General features: G+C 47.0%; 1 protein-coding gene across 3 annotated transcripts in view; it reads left to right on the top strand.

Moving 5' to 3' along the window:
* Inpp5b (inositol polyphosphate-5-phosphatase B) overlaps nucleotides 1-13413 on the top strand; it is a 62824-nt gene that overhangs the window by 48422 nt on the left and 989 nt on the right. For 2 of the 3 annotated variants that reach the window (XM_085838970.1, XM_029476095.2), the window contains 8 exons: nucleotides 53-188; nucleotides 4420-4530; nucleotides 5116-5278; nucleotides 6046-6281; nucleotides 8236-8349; nucleotides 10710-10794; nucleotides 11130-11263; nucleotides 12646-12757. In XM_085838970.1, the coding sequence (XP_085695096.1) occupies nucleotides 53-188; nucleotides 4420-4530; nucleotides 5116-5278; nucleotides 6046-6281; nucleotides 8236-8349; nucleotides 10710-10794; nucleotides 11130-11263; nucleotides 12646-12757 (1091 nt within the window). The remainder of the gene's footprint in view (nucleotides 1-52; nucleotides 189-4419; nucleotides 4531-5115; nucleotides 5279-6045; nucleotides 6282-8235; nucleotides 8350-10709; nucleotides 10795-11129; nucleotides 11264-12645; nucleotides 12758-13413) is intronic. The other variant, XM_085838971.1, reaches the window with a different exon arrangement.

Raw genomic sequence — 13413 nt, 5'->3', positions numbered from 1 at the left:
CAGTGGGCCGTGATGCTTCTGTGAGCATACCAGCGTGCACTTTGTATTTCAGTGAGAAGTGTCGTGCACCTGCCTGGTGTGACCGAATCCTGTGGAAAGGAAAGAACATCACTCAGCTGAGTTACCAGAGCCACATGGCCTTGAAGACCAGTGACCACAAGCCTGTCAGCTCAGTGTTTGACATTGGGGTAGGTGGGCAGCTGGTTTTTATACCAGGGCTGCCTTTTGTCTTTCTGATCTCCTCCTCTTAGCCTTGAATATGAGGAAGCTCCTTTTAGGAATTGTGTAAGGTCCTGGAGAGATGACTCGGCTATTAAAAGCCCTTGCTGCTCTTCCAGAGGCTCTAAGTTTGGTTCCGAGCGTGGTGGTCTGCTCAGAATCACCTGTAACTCCAGCTTCAGGGGATCCAGTGGCCTCTGCAGGAATTGCATGCATGTGGTACACAGGCATACATGGAGGCAAAACACCCTCTTAGTCAGGGTTACTATTGCTGTGATAAAACAACCAAAGCAGCTTGGGGAGGAAAGGGTTGATTTAGCTTACATCACTGTTTATCAGAGGAGGAAGCTAGGACAGGAACTCAAACAGGGCAGCAATCTGGAGGCAGGAGCTGATACAGAGGCCATGGAGACAGAGGCCATGGAGAAGGTTCTCATGGCTTGCTCAGCCTGCTTTCTTGATACAACCAGGACCACCAGCCCAGGGGTGTGTCCCTGCCTCCAATGGGGAGGTTGGCCCTCCCCCATCAATCACTAATTAAGAAAATGTCCTACAGCTTTGTCTTACAGCCCCATTTTAGGTGCTTGCTCTCACTCTTACTCTCTCTCTCTTCCTTTCTCTTTCTCTTCCTTTCTCTCCTTCCTTCCTTCCTTTCTTTCTTTCTTTCTTTCTTTCTTTCTTTCTTTCTTTCTTTCTTTCTTTCTTTCTCCTTCCTTCTTCCTTCCTTTCTCTCTCTCTCTCTCTCTCTCTCTCTCTCTTTCTTTCTATGTATATGAGTGCTCTATCTGCATGTACACCTGCATGCCAGAAAAGGGCATCAGATCCCATTATACATAGTTTTGAGTCACCACATGGTTGCTGGGACTTGAACTCAGGTCCTCTGGAAGAGTAGCCAGTGTTTTTAACCACTGATCCATCTCTTCAGTACAAGGCATTTTCTTTTCTTTTTCTTTCTTTTTCCTTTGTTCTTTTCTTTTTAATTTACATATATATATGACCTCTAGAAGAGCAGTCAGTGCTGTCAACACCTGAGCCATCTCTCCAGCCCCCAAGGCATTTTCTCAATTGAGGTTTCCTCCTCTCAGATAACTTTAGCTTATGTCAGGTCGACATAAGACTAGCCAGCAACATACTCATATACATAAAATAAAAATAACATTTTTTAAAACAATAAATTTAAGTGTAAGGTTAATTACTACTTGCTTTCACATATATCTGCATATTTCCACATCCATGGAAGTTCCCTTTTGTCTCTGGACTTTGTTTATGCATTTGCAGCTGAGTATGTTGGTATTCTGTGTACAACACACAGATATTTCTCCTTTCTTTCCTGAGTAAAAGAACTCACATTATACACGTTCTGAGGACATCTCTTCCCTCCATTGAAAATGTTCCAGGGGCTGGAGAGATGGCTCAGTGGTTAAGAGCGCCGACTGCTCTTCCAAAGGTTGTGAGTGCAAATCCCAGCAACCACATGGTGGCTCACAACCATCCATATGAGATCTGATGCCCTCTTCTGGAGTGTCTGCAGACAGCTACAGTCTACTTACATATAATAAATAAATTTTAAAAAAAGAAAGAAAGAAAGAAAAGGTTCCAGGGTTAGAGAACGTAGCTCATTCATTGGTACAGTGCTTGCCTAGGTTGCATGAGGTGCTGGATTCAGTTTCTGGAACCACACAAACCAGATCCAGTAACACACACTCGTAACCCCAGCACTCAGGAGGCGGAAGGAGGAACAGGAGTTCAAGGTCGTCCTTCTTGGCTACATAGGGAGCTCTCAGGAGTGTGTCCTCCCACCCCCCCAAAAGGTTATGTTTTAGGAAATTGTGCAGTTTCTTCCTCATGATTTTGTTTTTTACATTGTGTGTGTGTGTTCATATTGCATGCATGCTACAGTACTTATGGGAAGGTCAAGGACTTATGGGAATCTATCATGTGTATCCCAGGGATCAAACTCAGGCCCTGTAGCTTGGAGGTAAGATTTTGTGTTTACGGATCCATCTTACAGGCCTGTTCCTTACGCGTTTTAACGGCTGAGAGCTTTTCTGTAGTAGGGATGAGCCATAATGTGCTACTGTGTTTCCAGAGTGTTCATTTCCATTGCATGTGGTGCTACAGTGACCATCCTTCATGTATATTTTTATGTCTGTGCGTATTTCTATAGATAGATTCTTAGTGGTGACATTAGTGGTTCAAGGGGGATTATACCTGAGCAGGGTGGTGGTGCATGTAGTTTGAGCTATTTAGAGGCCTGTGACAGGATTGCTTGAGTCCAGAGTTTGAGACTAGCTTGGGAAACACAGCATGACTATGTATTAAAAAAATTTATTAGCATTTAAGAGGGAGTTCAGTAAATGTATGTGAAGAGACACAGTAAGGAAACTGCTTACAAGTGTACTTTATTATTAGGGAGGTTGTTTGTTTTGATTTGATTTGTTTTCTGAAGCAGGGTTTCTCTGTGTAGCCCTGGCTGTCCTGGAATTCATTCTGTAGACCAGGCTGGCCTCAGACTCTGAGATCCCCCTGCCTCTGCCTCCTGAGTGCTGGGATTAAAGGTGTGCACTACTCTTTTTATTGTGAACAAGAGAGGAAATATCCAGAGGCATCTGGAGTAGCCCAGAGCACAGAGAAAGAAGGCTGAGCAATGCCTGGGTAAGGAATAAGGAGGAGAGTGTCCTGGAGACAGTGAGATAGAAAGGGATAGAGAACAGAGGGAAGCAAGATAGCGAGAGGACAGCAGGAGACAGGGAGAGAGAGAGAGAGAGAGAGAGAGAGACAGGCAGATCCAGGGAAGCAGATGATAGTGGGTTAATAGAAGGATGAATAGCTGGGTCAAAGAACAGGCCAACAGCCTGTTGTGGACTTTGAAATGTGTAACAGGCACTTGTGACACTCAGGGTGCCTGGATGCCAGGCTGGGCCTTGATATTCTCATAGGCACCACAGGTAGCCATGTGTCCCTTCCCCAGAGGTAAGGGACACTCCTTTAAGTAGAAGGGAACCGGCTTCACAAGTTCCTGAGGATGCTTTTCTGTAACCACAGGGAACCCTCCTATAGTCACAGGCTGAGCTCATTTCTAGATATGTGGACTACACCTAAGATTCATTTGTTAGTGTCCACTTCTAACAGCTCTTACTAGTTTTAAAAGAAGATTTGTCTACTTTTAGGTGACAGGGCTCACTATGTAGTCAGGCTAGCCTCAAACTCAGAGATTTGGATTAAAAGCAGATACCACCACACGAGGCAAGATTTATTTTTAATTTATGTGTATGAGAGTTTTGCCTGCATGCATACATGTATGTGCACTGCCTAGTGCTCCCAGAGACAAGGAGAGGGCATGAATCCCCTGGAAATAGAGTTATAGATGGTTGTTAAGCCATCATGTGGGAAGGAAAATCAGGTCCTGTAAGAGAGCCTGTGCTCAGAACCACTGAGCCTAGTTCTCACCATCTTTATACTTCCACCAACTGCATGTGAGCTTAATTTTCCACAACCTTGCCAATAATTCAACCTTTTACAATGAGCAAAAGAGAGAGAGAGAGCGCGCCAGGGGCTTCTGTGTTGCTTTGTGCCATCTACCTGTTCTCCAAGGTGTAGGGTAGATATGAGTCAGAATCTGAAGTTAGAGAAGGCCCTAAGATTGGGTGTGGTGGCTCTGCCCGTTAAGCTGTGAGTTGGAGGCCAGCCTTGTCTACATGCCTCCTGTGAAGGGGAGGAGGGCATGGGGAGGCTAAGTAATGTTGCAATCATTTTATTGTTGAAAATAAAAAGTATTTATAATTAAAAGCCTGACACTCTTCCTTCTTGCTGATGAGCTTGGGTTAAAAAGAGCTGAAAAATACATCTTTGTATCAGAACCAAAGGGGGAAAATCTCCCCTGTTGGCCTTTGGATGGGGGCAAGCAGGACAGAAATAGAAACCCAGTGTCTTTTGGCCAAGATCTGAGCCCCAACAGGAGGAGCCACCAGGAGGCTCCAGGGTCCTCCTGCTGACCAGGAAGTGGGCAACCTTGACATAGCTGGGGGCTTTTTCTGGGTCTGTCACTGATTGGATTAACTATTAATGAACTAAATCTACTTAGCTTTTACTTCCCGAAATGCTGTCAGTTTCTGTTTCTGATTCCCCAAGCACACTCAACACTGAGAAAGAAGAATGGGCAACAGGCTCCACACTCAGTCTCCAATGTTTCCCTCCTAGGTGAGGGTTGTTAATGAAGAACTCTACCGGAAGACCCTGGAGGAAATTGTCCGCTCCCTGGATAAAATGGAAAATGCCAACATTCCTTCTGTGACCCTCTCCAAGCGGGAGGTAGGAAAGACCCAGACCCTCTAAGAGTATTAGTTAGCATCAGGGGTTGGGAGTTGGCTCAGTTGGTAGAACCTGAGTTCAAGTTCTAGAACTCATGTTGGGGTGGTAGCACGGCCTTTATTTCCAGAATTTGGGGGAGAGGAGGGAAGAACAAGTGGATCTTTGAATTCAGGCTAGCCTGAACTACAGTGAGTTCCAGAGAGTCCAGGCCAGCCAGGGCTACATACCGAGCCTGTCTCAGGAAACCCCTGGGGTTCACAGGAAGATGCTTTACGCTGCAGCTGTGTAGCTCGTCTGCAGAGTGAGCTGATTCTCACGTCATGGGGCAGTTTGAGAATGGTGTTTCAGAAATGGTTTTGGATGTAGAAGATAGAAACTGTGCTTCAAGAAATGTACTTATAAAAATATACTTGTGCTTTAGCCTGCATAGGCTACTGGTCTTCAGTGGCCATGTGCCCTCTCAGCTAAATACATTTCAAAGAGATGGTCCTTATTTTCTTCCCAAGACAAATAGTTATTCCCGGTTAGGGTGGGTGCACAGCTCGAGAAGAGAACCCTGATTGACTGCTCCTTGTTTGTTCTCAGTTCTGTTTTGAGAATGTGAAGTACATGCAGTTGCAAACCGAGTCCTTCACGATTCATAATAGCCAAGTGCCCTGTCAGTTTGAATTCATCAACAAGCCTGACGAAGAGTCCTACTGTAAGCAGTGGCTGACTGCCAGACCCAGCAAGGGCTTCCTCCTGCCAGGTAACCCTTCCTAGTCTCTGCTTTCTGAATGCCCTGCCTATCCGTTTCAGTTTTCTAAATAAGTCTTTTGCTTCTGAATGCTTTATTCTCTGCCTAAAGCTTTTATTTGTTCGTTGTGTTTGAGACAGGGTCTATCTATTATGTAGCCCTGACTATCCTGGAACCTCACTGTGTAGCCCAAGGTGGCCTCACAGAGATCTGCCTGCCTCTGCTGGCTCTGAAATCACCCCCACCCCTTCCTTATAACTGAACTCACCCATATATAAAACATGCTGAGGAGCGTGCGCTCAGTTGTAAGAACAGTGTCGGCACTTGTGTGCTCCATAGTCGTACGGAAGGAGCTGCTACTTTAAAAGTCATCTCCATTGCCTTTCTTCCTGTAATCAGCGATGTAAGAAGTGATGGGTAGTCATCTAGAAATGGTGGCATCTTCATCCGGTGGCAGGATTAAGGGTGATTCCTGACCAGTTCCTAGGCGATAACTTCCCCAGATCTGGCCCAGGGCTGGTCCTCTGATCCATGCCTTCTTCCTGGACTGCTTCTCCTGGTTGAAGCCATGCTCCTTAGTACTTGGGCTTCTTGAAGGTTTGTCTGTCCAGTGCCCATGTGTTCTCTTCATGTTTCCAGACTAGACTTCACATTTTGTCCTTATTGGGTGACCTTCTGTTTCCTTCCTTAGCCTTTCTATCTCACCCTCTGCCCGCCTGCCTTTTCCTCCTCGTCTTGACTGCTCCCCCGCTGACCTGACTGTTGCACGTTCTCTGCAGATTCGCATGTTGAGATTGAACTTGAGCTCTTTGTAAATAAGTCTACTGCCACACAACTCAACTCAGGCCAGGACACCATTGAAGACATCCTGGTTTTACACTTGGAGCGGGGGAAGGACTACTTTCTGTCTGTGTCTGGGAACTACCTGCCCAGCTGCTTCGGGTCTCCTCTCCACACATTGTGCTACATGAGGGAGCCCATCTTGGATCTACCCCCGAAAACTGTCAGTGCCCTGGTGAGTAGCGGCAGGCCTGGGACAGACCGAGCACTGGGAACTTGGCTCACACACCTCCTTTCTATACCTACCTTCCTGGACGTAGCATTTCGCAGCTTCCTTGAACTTGACAACAAGCCGCTCCCTGGTCAGAATGACAGTGAGCTGTTTCTCCTGACTCTGGTCTTTTCTTTGCTGGTCCACTTAGACTCCTGGGTGCCAGTGTAACGGAGCGGCAGCTGTGCTGGCCAGGGGTTGAAGGTAGTGTCTCTTGCCTGCATCAGTGTTGGCTGCCCTCTGTCTTCTGCACACGAGCACTCAGCTTTCCAGGAGTGAGCTAGAGGCCAGAGCAGGAGAGGAAAGCTAAGTTAGTCCACGGCGTGGCTGACAGCCCACACCATATCAACTCTGCCTTACTGTGTGTGTGCTTCGGAGCAAGTTGTGAAGCCAGCACAAGATTCCAGCACAGAGAGACTCCCCTGCCTGCTGTGGATGGCTGCAGAAGACGGCCACATTTCCCAGTCTTTATGTCAAACCGAGCATGCACACACGCGTGCAAGTGATGGTGACAGAGCTCCATAGGCTGGCGCTTTATAAAGAACAGAGGTTTGGCTTTCACAGTTCAGGTGGCTGAAGGATGTGATAAACATCTCTGATGACTCACTTTCTCGGTGCATACATGACTGTCTCAGCGTCCCCTTGGTTTTCTTACGGCACATCAATCCCATTTGTGACCACACAGCCCTCGTGACCAGCCACCTCCCAGAGCTACCACTACCAGCTCCTGTCACATTGGTGGTTAAGATTCAGCATGGGAATCTGGGTGGGATGGAGGAGACAGGTTGCATAAACCTTCAGGATCCAGCAGTGCAGTAGAGAAACTTAGCCGTGATCCCGCTTCTACTAAAAGTTTCCATTTAAAAACATTATCATCTGGGGCTGAGAGGTAGCTCAGCTGATAAAGTGCTTGCCATGAAACCATGAGGTCTTGAGTTCAGTTCCCCAGAGCCCACATAAAAGATACATGTCTGTGATCCAAGCTTTGGGGGATGGAGTCGGGTTTTAGACAAATTGGAAGGTTCCAGGTTCAGTGAGAGACCCCTGTCTCAAAGAGTAAGCAGAAGTCAACTGAGGAAGATACTCAGTTGGCCTCTGACCATCATATGCATATGTACATCCATGCACATAACACACACACCCAACAAACAAACAAGTCATCATACAGTACAGTAAGTTTGCGCAGACACTGGAGGCGCCTATGGAGACCATCCTGACACAGGGGAGCATGTCTGGCCCAATGTAGGTAATTGTGCACTTTTTCCTTTGAATGCGTATTTTCAGTTAGGGACTCTTTTTTTTTTTTTTCTCTCTCTCAAGACAGGGTTCCTCTGTGTAGCCCTGGCTGTCCTGGAACTCACTCTGTAGACCAGGCTGGCCTCGAACTCAGAAATCCGCCTGCCTCTGCCTCCCAAGTGCTGGGATTAAACGCGTGCACCACTACCGCCTGGCTCAGTTAGGGACTCTTGAACTAGCCTCTCTATCATTTAATGTAGATGAAGACGGAAATCAAGGAATGGAGTTGTCACAGATCACGTGGTGAGGGGCAGTAGACTTGGAGCTTGGACTTAGAGTTTTGGGCTCACAAATGTGTGCTCTTCCTCACTGGGTCACACAGCCTCTCTGGTTCTCACAGTAGAATGCTAGGGGAAACTTGTTTTCTATGAAGTTGGGGCATATGCCACTCCATTCAGGAAACTGCTTGCCGTTTCTCTCTCCCCATCCTTAAAAATCACCTTTTGGTTACTCAGTTTACCACCTGGGCTTTTTTTTTTTTTTTTTTTTTTTTTTGCCTCTGGAATGTCTGGTTAGTGGATTGAGCCATTGTCCTTTCCTGTTGTTTACTGTCCTATCATGCAGCCAGCCTGGTAGAAGGGCCACCTCATCATGACTTGTCATACTTTTTCTCTCTTTGGAGACGTTGATGTCAATGCAGACTGCAGATGACAGGAGCCAGTTGGAGAACCCCATGGAAATTCCCAAAGAGCTCTGGATGATGGTGGATTACCTGTACAGAAATGCTGTCCAGCAGGTAGGTGGGGCCAGGCTGCCTTGAGAAAGACCTAGAACATTTCGAATGGAAAGTTTTTGTTCCTCAGGATCCACCTGCGGGTCATTATTCTGCCCCCAGGAGATTCCAGGGCCTGTTTGATACTGGGCTGGGATTCTCCAATGGGAAGCAAAGCTGCCTTCCCAAGCCTCTTCCTGGTCCCCTAGGGAAGGACTTCTGAATGCCCCCTGGGAGGTCATTTTGGAGTCTTTTGCAAGAACTCCCACCTGCTTCTGAGAATGGGAGGAGCTAGCTTGTTGACAGTTCAGGCAGGGGAGAGATGGAAACACACCCCCCCACACACACACCCCACCCCCCCCACCCCCCCACCCCCGGCCATGAATCTGGAGGGCTGATTTCTGGAGAGATTTTAGGCAAGCTTCTTGGGCTGGGACTTGTTGGTCGGTTTGGTCAGTTTGACTGACTTGGCTACAGGTTTGTGTGCTCCAGGCTTCAAAGCCAGGAATAGAAGAGCAGTCAGTGCTCTTAACTGCTGCGCCATCTCCAGCCCTCCAGCCCTAAAAGACTATGTTTTAGATATTTTAATCTTGCAGCAAAATATATTCCTATTTTCTCTCTCCCTCCCCTTCCCTCTCCCCTTTCTCTTCTCCCTCTCTCTCTCCCTCTCCGCTCATTCTTCTCCTCCCCCTACTCCTTTTCTCTGTCCTCCAGTGCCGGGGATCGAACTCAGGCCTCATGCATGTTAGGCAAGAGCTCTCTCTACTAAGCTACACTTCCATCCCAGCAACATACATTCTTAGGATATTCTGTTCTCCGTTTAATTTCAGTTTCTCTAGATAGAGTCTAATATTATAGCACAGTCTGGCCTTGAACTTGATGTGTAGCTGAGAATGACTGAACTTTCGGTTCTTCCGCCTCTACTTCCCAAATGCTGAGATTATGCACTCCGTGTGGTTTGTGCTGAGGTTGTAGCTGTGCACTGCCTCACTTGGTTTATGTGCTGCTGGGGATTGAGCTCAGCTTTCCACACGCTAGGCAGGTGCTCTGACAACAGAGCTTTATTTCCCGGTTATCTGTGGTTTTGAGATAGTAGTTCACTGTGTAGCCCAGGCTAATAGCCGACTCACTAGCCCAAGACTCTCTTTGAACTCACGATCCTCTCGCCTCAGCCTCCTATGTGCTAGGACTATAGGTGTGTGTCACTGTGCCTGGGCTTTTTCACAAGTCGGAGTCTGCCCCACCTCTACCCCCACTGATGTTGCAGTATCCCAAGCCGTGTTCTGTTTATCCAATTGCTTCACTTAATTCTTGTAGCATCCTTTGGAGGAAACATATCCTGAAAGGCGATTAATACACAATAGTGAGGGGATTGATTCCTAATTTATTTTTTTAAAATTGAATTTTTAAATATGTGTTGTATGTGTATGTATACTTTATTATTATTATCATCATCATCGTTATTATTATTATTTTGACCCTGATGTTGGAACCCTGGGCCTCAGCTTTCTGCTGAAAGAATGTACCAGTGAGTTATATTCCTAGACCTCAGACTTCACTTCATAAGAAATCTGTCTTCTGTGTGGATCTTTCAAATGTAATTTGAGAGCAATACCTGTGAGATGACTCAGCGGTTAAAAGCTCTGGCTGATATACCAGAGGTCCTGAGTTCAATTCCTAGCACCCACATGGTGGCTTATAACCATCTATAAAGGGATCTGATGCCCTCTTCTGGCATACAGGTGCCTCTGCACCCAAACATTCATATATTAAACAAATAGATAGATAGATAGATATGTTGTACTATTGTGTTGCTTTATGAAACGAATAAATCCAAAGTGTCTTGAGACTAATGGAAATGATGTTTACTGACATATTTTTATTTGCATATATTTACATAGACTTGAGAGATCTTTTGAGCCCCCCCCAATCTCTCTTTTTTGGGGGGTGGTGTTCAAGACAGAGTTTCTCTGTGTAGACCTGGCTGTCCTGGAACTCACTCTGTAGACCAGGCTGGCTTCAAACTCAGAAATCCGCCTGCTTCTGCCTCCCAAGTGCTGGGATTAAAGGCGTGAGCCACCACTGCTGGCCCTGCATCTCATTTTGTTGTAGTTTATTTTGGCTGAGGATCAAAGTAGCTTTTCTGTCTTGTCCATGGCATGTATAACGCCTTAGGACACAGCTCTGTGTGAGCTTTCTCATGTACCAGATCTTGCATGCCTAATGGCCTATAGTGAGGCCAGCTTCAATGACATTGTCCACTGGAATGATTCAGAAATCCCACTACACAGCCTCATTCTGAACTCGTGTGATATGGGTGACTCAAGAAATCACTACCAGTTTTCTGAGAAAATTATTGTTTTGTGTCTTTCTCCCCTTTGCAGGAAGATCTGTTTCAGCAGCCAGGTCTGAGGCCAGAGTTTGACCATATAAGGGACTGTCTAGATACTGGGATGATCGACCACCTCTGTATCCTTCAGAAATGTGCATGTGTGTGTGGGAAAGTGAGAGTTTTTAAAAGAGAGAATATCCCAAAGCTCAGACTCTGCTATTGTAACTTTGGCTAACAGGTTCTACTCACTCATCACCTGTCCATAGAAGACATTACATCTGTAAGCAGTCAGTGTAGCAGGAGCTCAGGAGAGCCGGGGTCACTTGACAAACGGCATGGTCCCTTCGAGATGTGGGCTGGCATCCAAGGTGTGAGGAGAGCCTGACTGAGCAGGCATCACTTCTGGCACATGCTTGCCCCTGGGCCTCCTCCTACCCAAGGGCAACACTGTCACCTGTTCCTTAACATTGAGCCAAAGGTGCTAACAACCATTCTGTAGCCGAAGCCTTGCTGCTTTTCCTAGAGAGCCTGCCAGAGCCTGTCATCTGTTACAGCGCCTACCACAGCTGCTTGGAGTGTTCTGGCAATTACGCAGCAAGCAAACAGGTGAGGGAGAGCACTGAGCCTCAGCGTGCACACCGGCTTGGCCCGGGCATGTGAAGCCTGGCAGAACAGAGTGTGACAGCCTCTCTCGTGCAGTGACTTGGAAGCTTAGCATCATTCCTTCTCAAACCTGCTCTTCCTCTCATGTCCCTTTTGCTTTTAATAGCATCACCCTTAGTTCCCGTGACTCAACCCCGAAACCTGAGTCATTTCTGAGTCCTCCCTCTCCTCACCTCCCGCGTGCCCAGTCCCATTGATCCATTACTTCTCCGTTCTCCCCCATCCTTGCTCAGCTTACCTGGGGCAGTGCCCTGTGCTCTCGCTCCCCCTCCATCCACATCCAGTTGGCATGCTACAATTAGACTCTGAATTTAGAGGTGTCTTCCTGTGGGACAAAACCAAACTTTCCTTTCTCACTGCAGCTTAGTGACTCTTTTCCTTCTCCTCCCTTCCTTTTTTTAAAAAAGATTTATTTACTTATTTATTTCATGTATGTGTGTACACTGTCGCTGTCTTCAGACACAGCAGAAGAGAGCATTGGATCCCCATTACAGATGGTTGTGAGCCACCATGTGGTTGTTGAGAATTGAGCTCAGGACCTCAGGAAGAGCGGACAGTGCTCTTAACCACTGAGCCATCTCTCCAGCCCCCTTCCTTCCTTTCTTTTTCTTTTCTCTCTCTCTCTCTTTTTTCCTCCAAGATCAGGTCTCTCCCTGTGACTCAGTCTGACCTGGAACTCAGTGTGGCCCAGATTGATCTCCAATTCACCATCCTTCTGCCTCAGCCTTTCAAGTCCTGGGATCACCAGTGTTCACCACCACACCCAGTTCCATGATTGATAGGATTGTATAGAACAATTGCGAACAGTACGGGTTCCAGCACCTTCACTTATATCCATTTCATCTGCGTATCTTCTGGAACCTTCCTTTTCCGAGCCCCAGCTCTCCAGCTGATTCTGTCGTGCACATTTGTGGGCTAGTCACTGGCTTCCGGTCTGGCTAACCCTTCTAAGCCTAACCCCTGTGCCGCTGTAGGTTCCTGCCGACTTTGATGGCTCGTGCTCTTCCTACTTAACAGTTTGCTTTCTCTTGCCTTCTTTGCCTCCAATACCCTAATCCTTGCTGCTCCAAGTCTAGTTTTGTCTTGTATTCAAGACCCAAGTAGAAGGCCTTGATTCCCTTAAGTCTGCGACTTTTAGTTTTAGAAGTCTGACTTCTAAGTCCGTGCAGCAGCGTTTGCCCTTTGTTCCCTTTGGATACTTGTGCCAAGTGGTGAGTGATCAGCTCTGTGTGTGTTCTCAGTTCCTGGAATATGAGGGGATAGATAAGGGGCACCTTGTCATGTAACTGAGTGAAGCCGCAAACCCCACCTTCTCCCTCTTTCAGATAATTTTAACCCTCCCCAGCTTCCACAAAAATGTCTTCAACTACTTGATGGCGTTTTTGCAAGAATTGCTGAAAAATTCAGCAAAAAATCATTTGGATGAGAATATTCTAGGTAAGTGGCCAAGTGTCGTACAAGCATCTATCGGTTCAGAATCACTAAGAAAGGAAGCTGAATTAATGCTCACCCTCCCTTCTCTTCTCCCTTGCTCCCCTGCCCCCCCAGCTCTGAGGAAGCTTTGTTTTGTTTTAACTTTTTAAAAGGCGGTCAAGTTATGTTGCTGAAGCTGGCCTCAAACTCACTCTCCTGGCCTTGGACTCAGCATCCTCTTGCCTTGGTCCCGAGTGCTGCATATGTACCATCATGCCTTGTTTTGGGCAAAGTTTATGCAAATAATGTGTTTGGGGGCTGGAAGTATGACTTAATGGTAGAACCCTTAGCTACCATGTGCAAGCCCTTGTGCTAGTTCCTTCTTTTAGCTAGACTAGCTGGCTGGCAAGGCCCCAGGACCCACCTCTCTCTCCCTCCACATCACTGGGGTTACAGGTACATTTAAGTGGGAGCTAGAGATCTGCACTCAGGTCCTCTGTCATGTTTGCATGGCAAGCACTTAACTTGAGGAGTCGTCTCCACAGCCCCTCTTTATTTCTTGAGGCAGCCTCCCACTGTATAGCTTGGCCTGGCCTGGAACTAAAGAGTGGTAGGAATAGAGACTCCCCACCCCCCTCCCCCAGCTGTTTGTGCTTTCAGGAAGGAACTACTACCTGGGC

This window comes from Mus caroli, unplaced genomic scaffold (genome assembly GCF_978045245.1).
Source record: "Mus caroli unplaced genomic scaffold, Mus_caroli_1 scaffold_6, whole genome shotgun sequence".
NCBI classification, from domain to species: Eukaryota; Metazoa; Chordata; class Mammalia; order Rodentia; family Muridae; genus Mus; species Mus caroli.
Note: the sequence above shows the minus strand (reverse complement) of the source record. Positions and strands in the feature narration are given on the sequence as shown.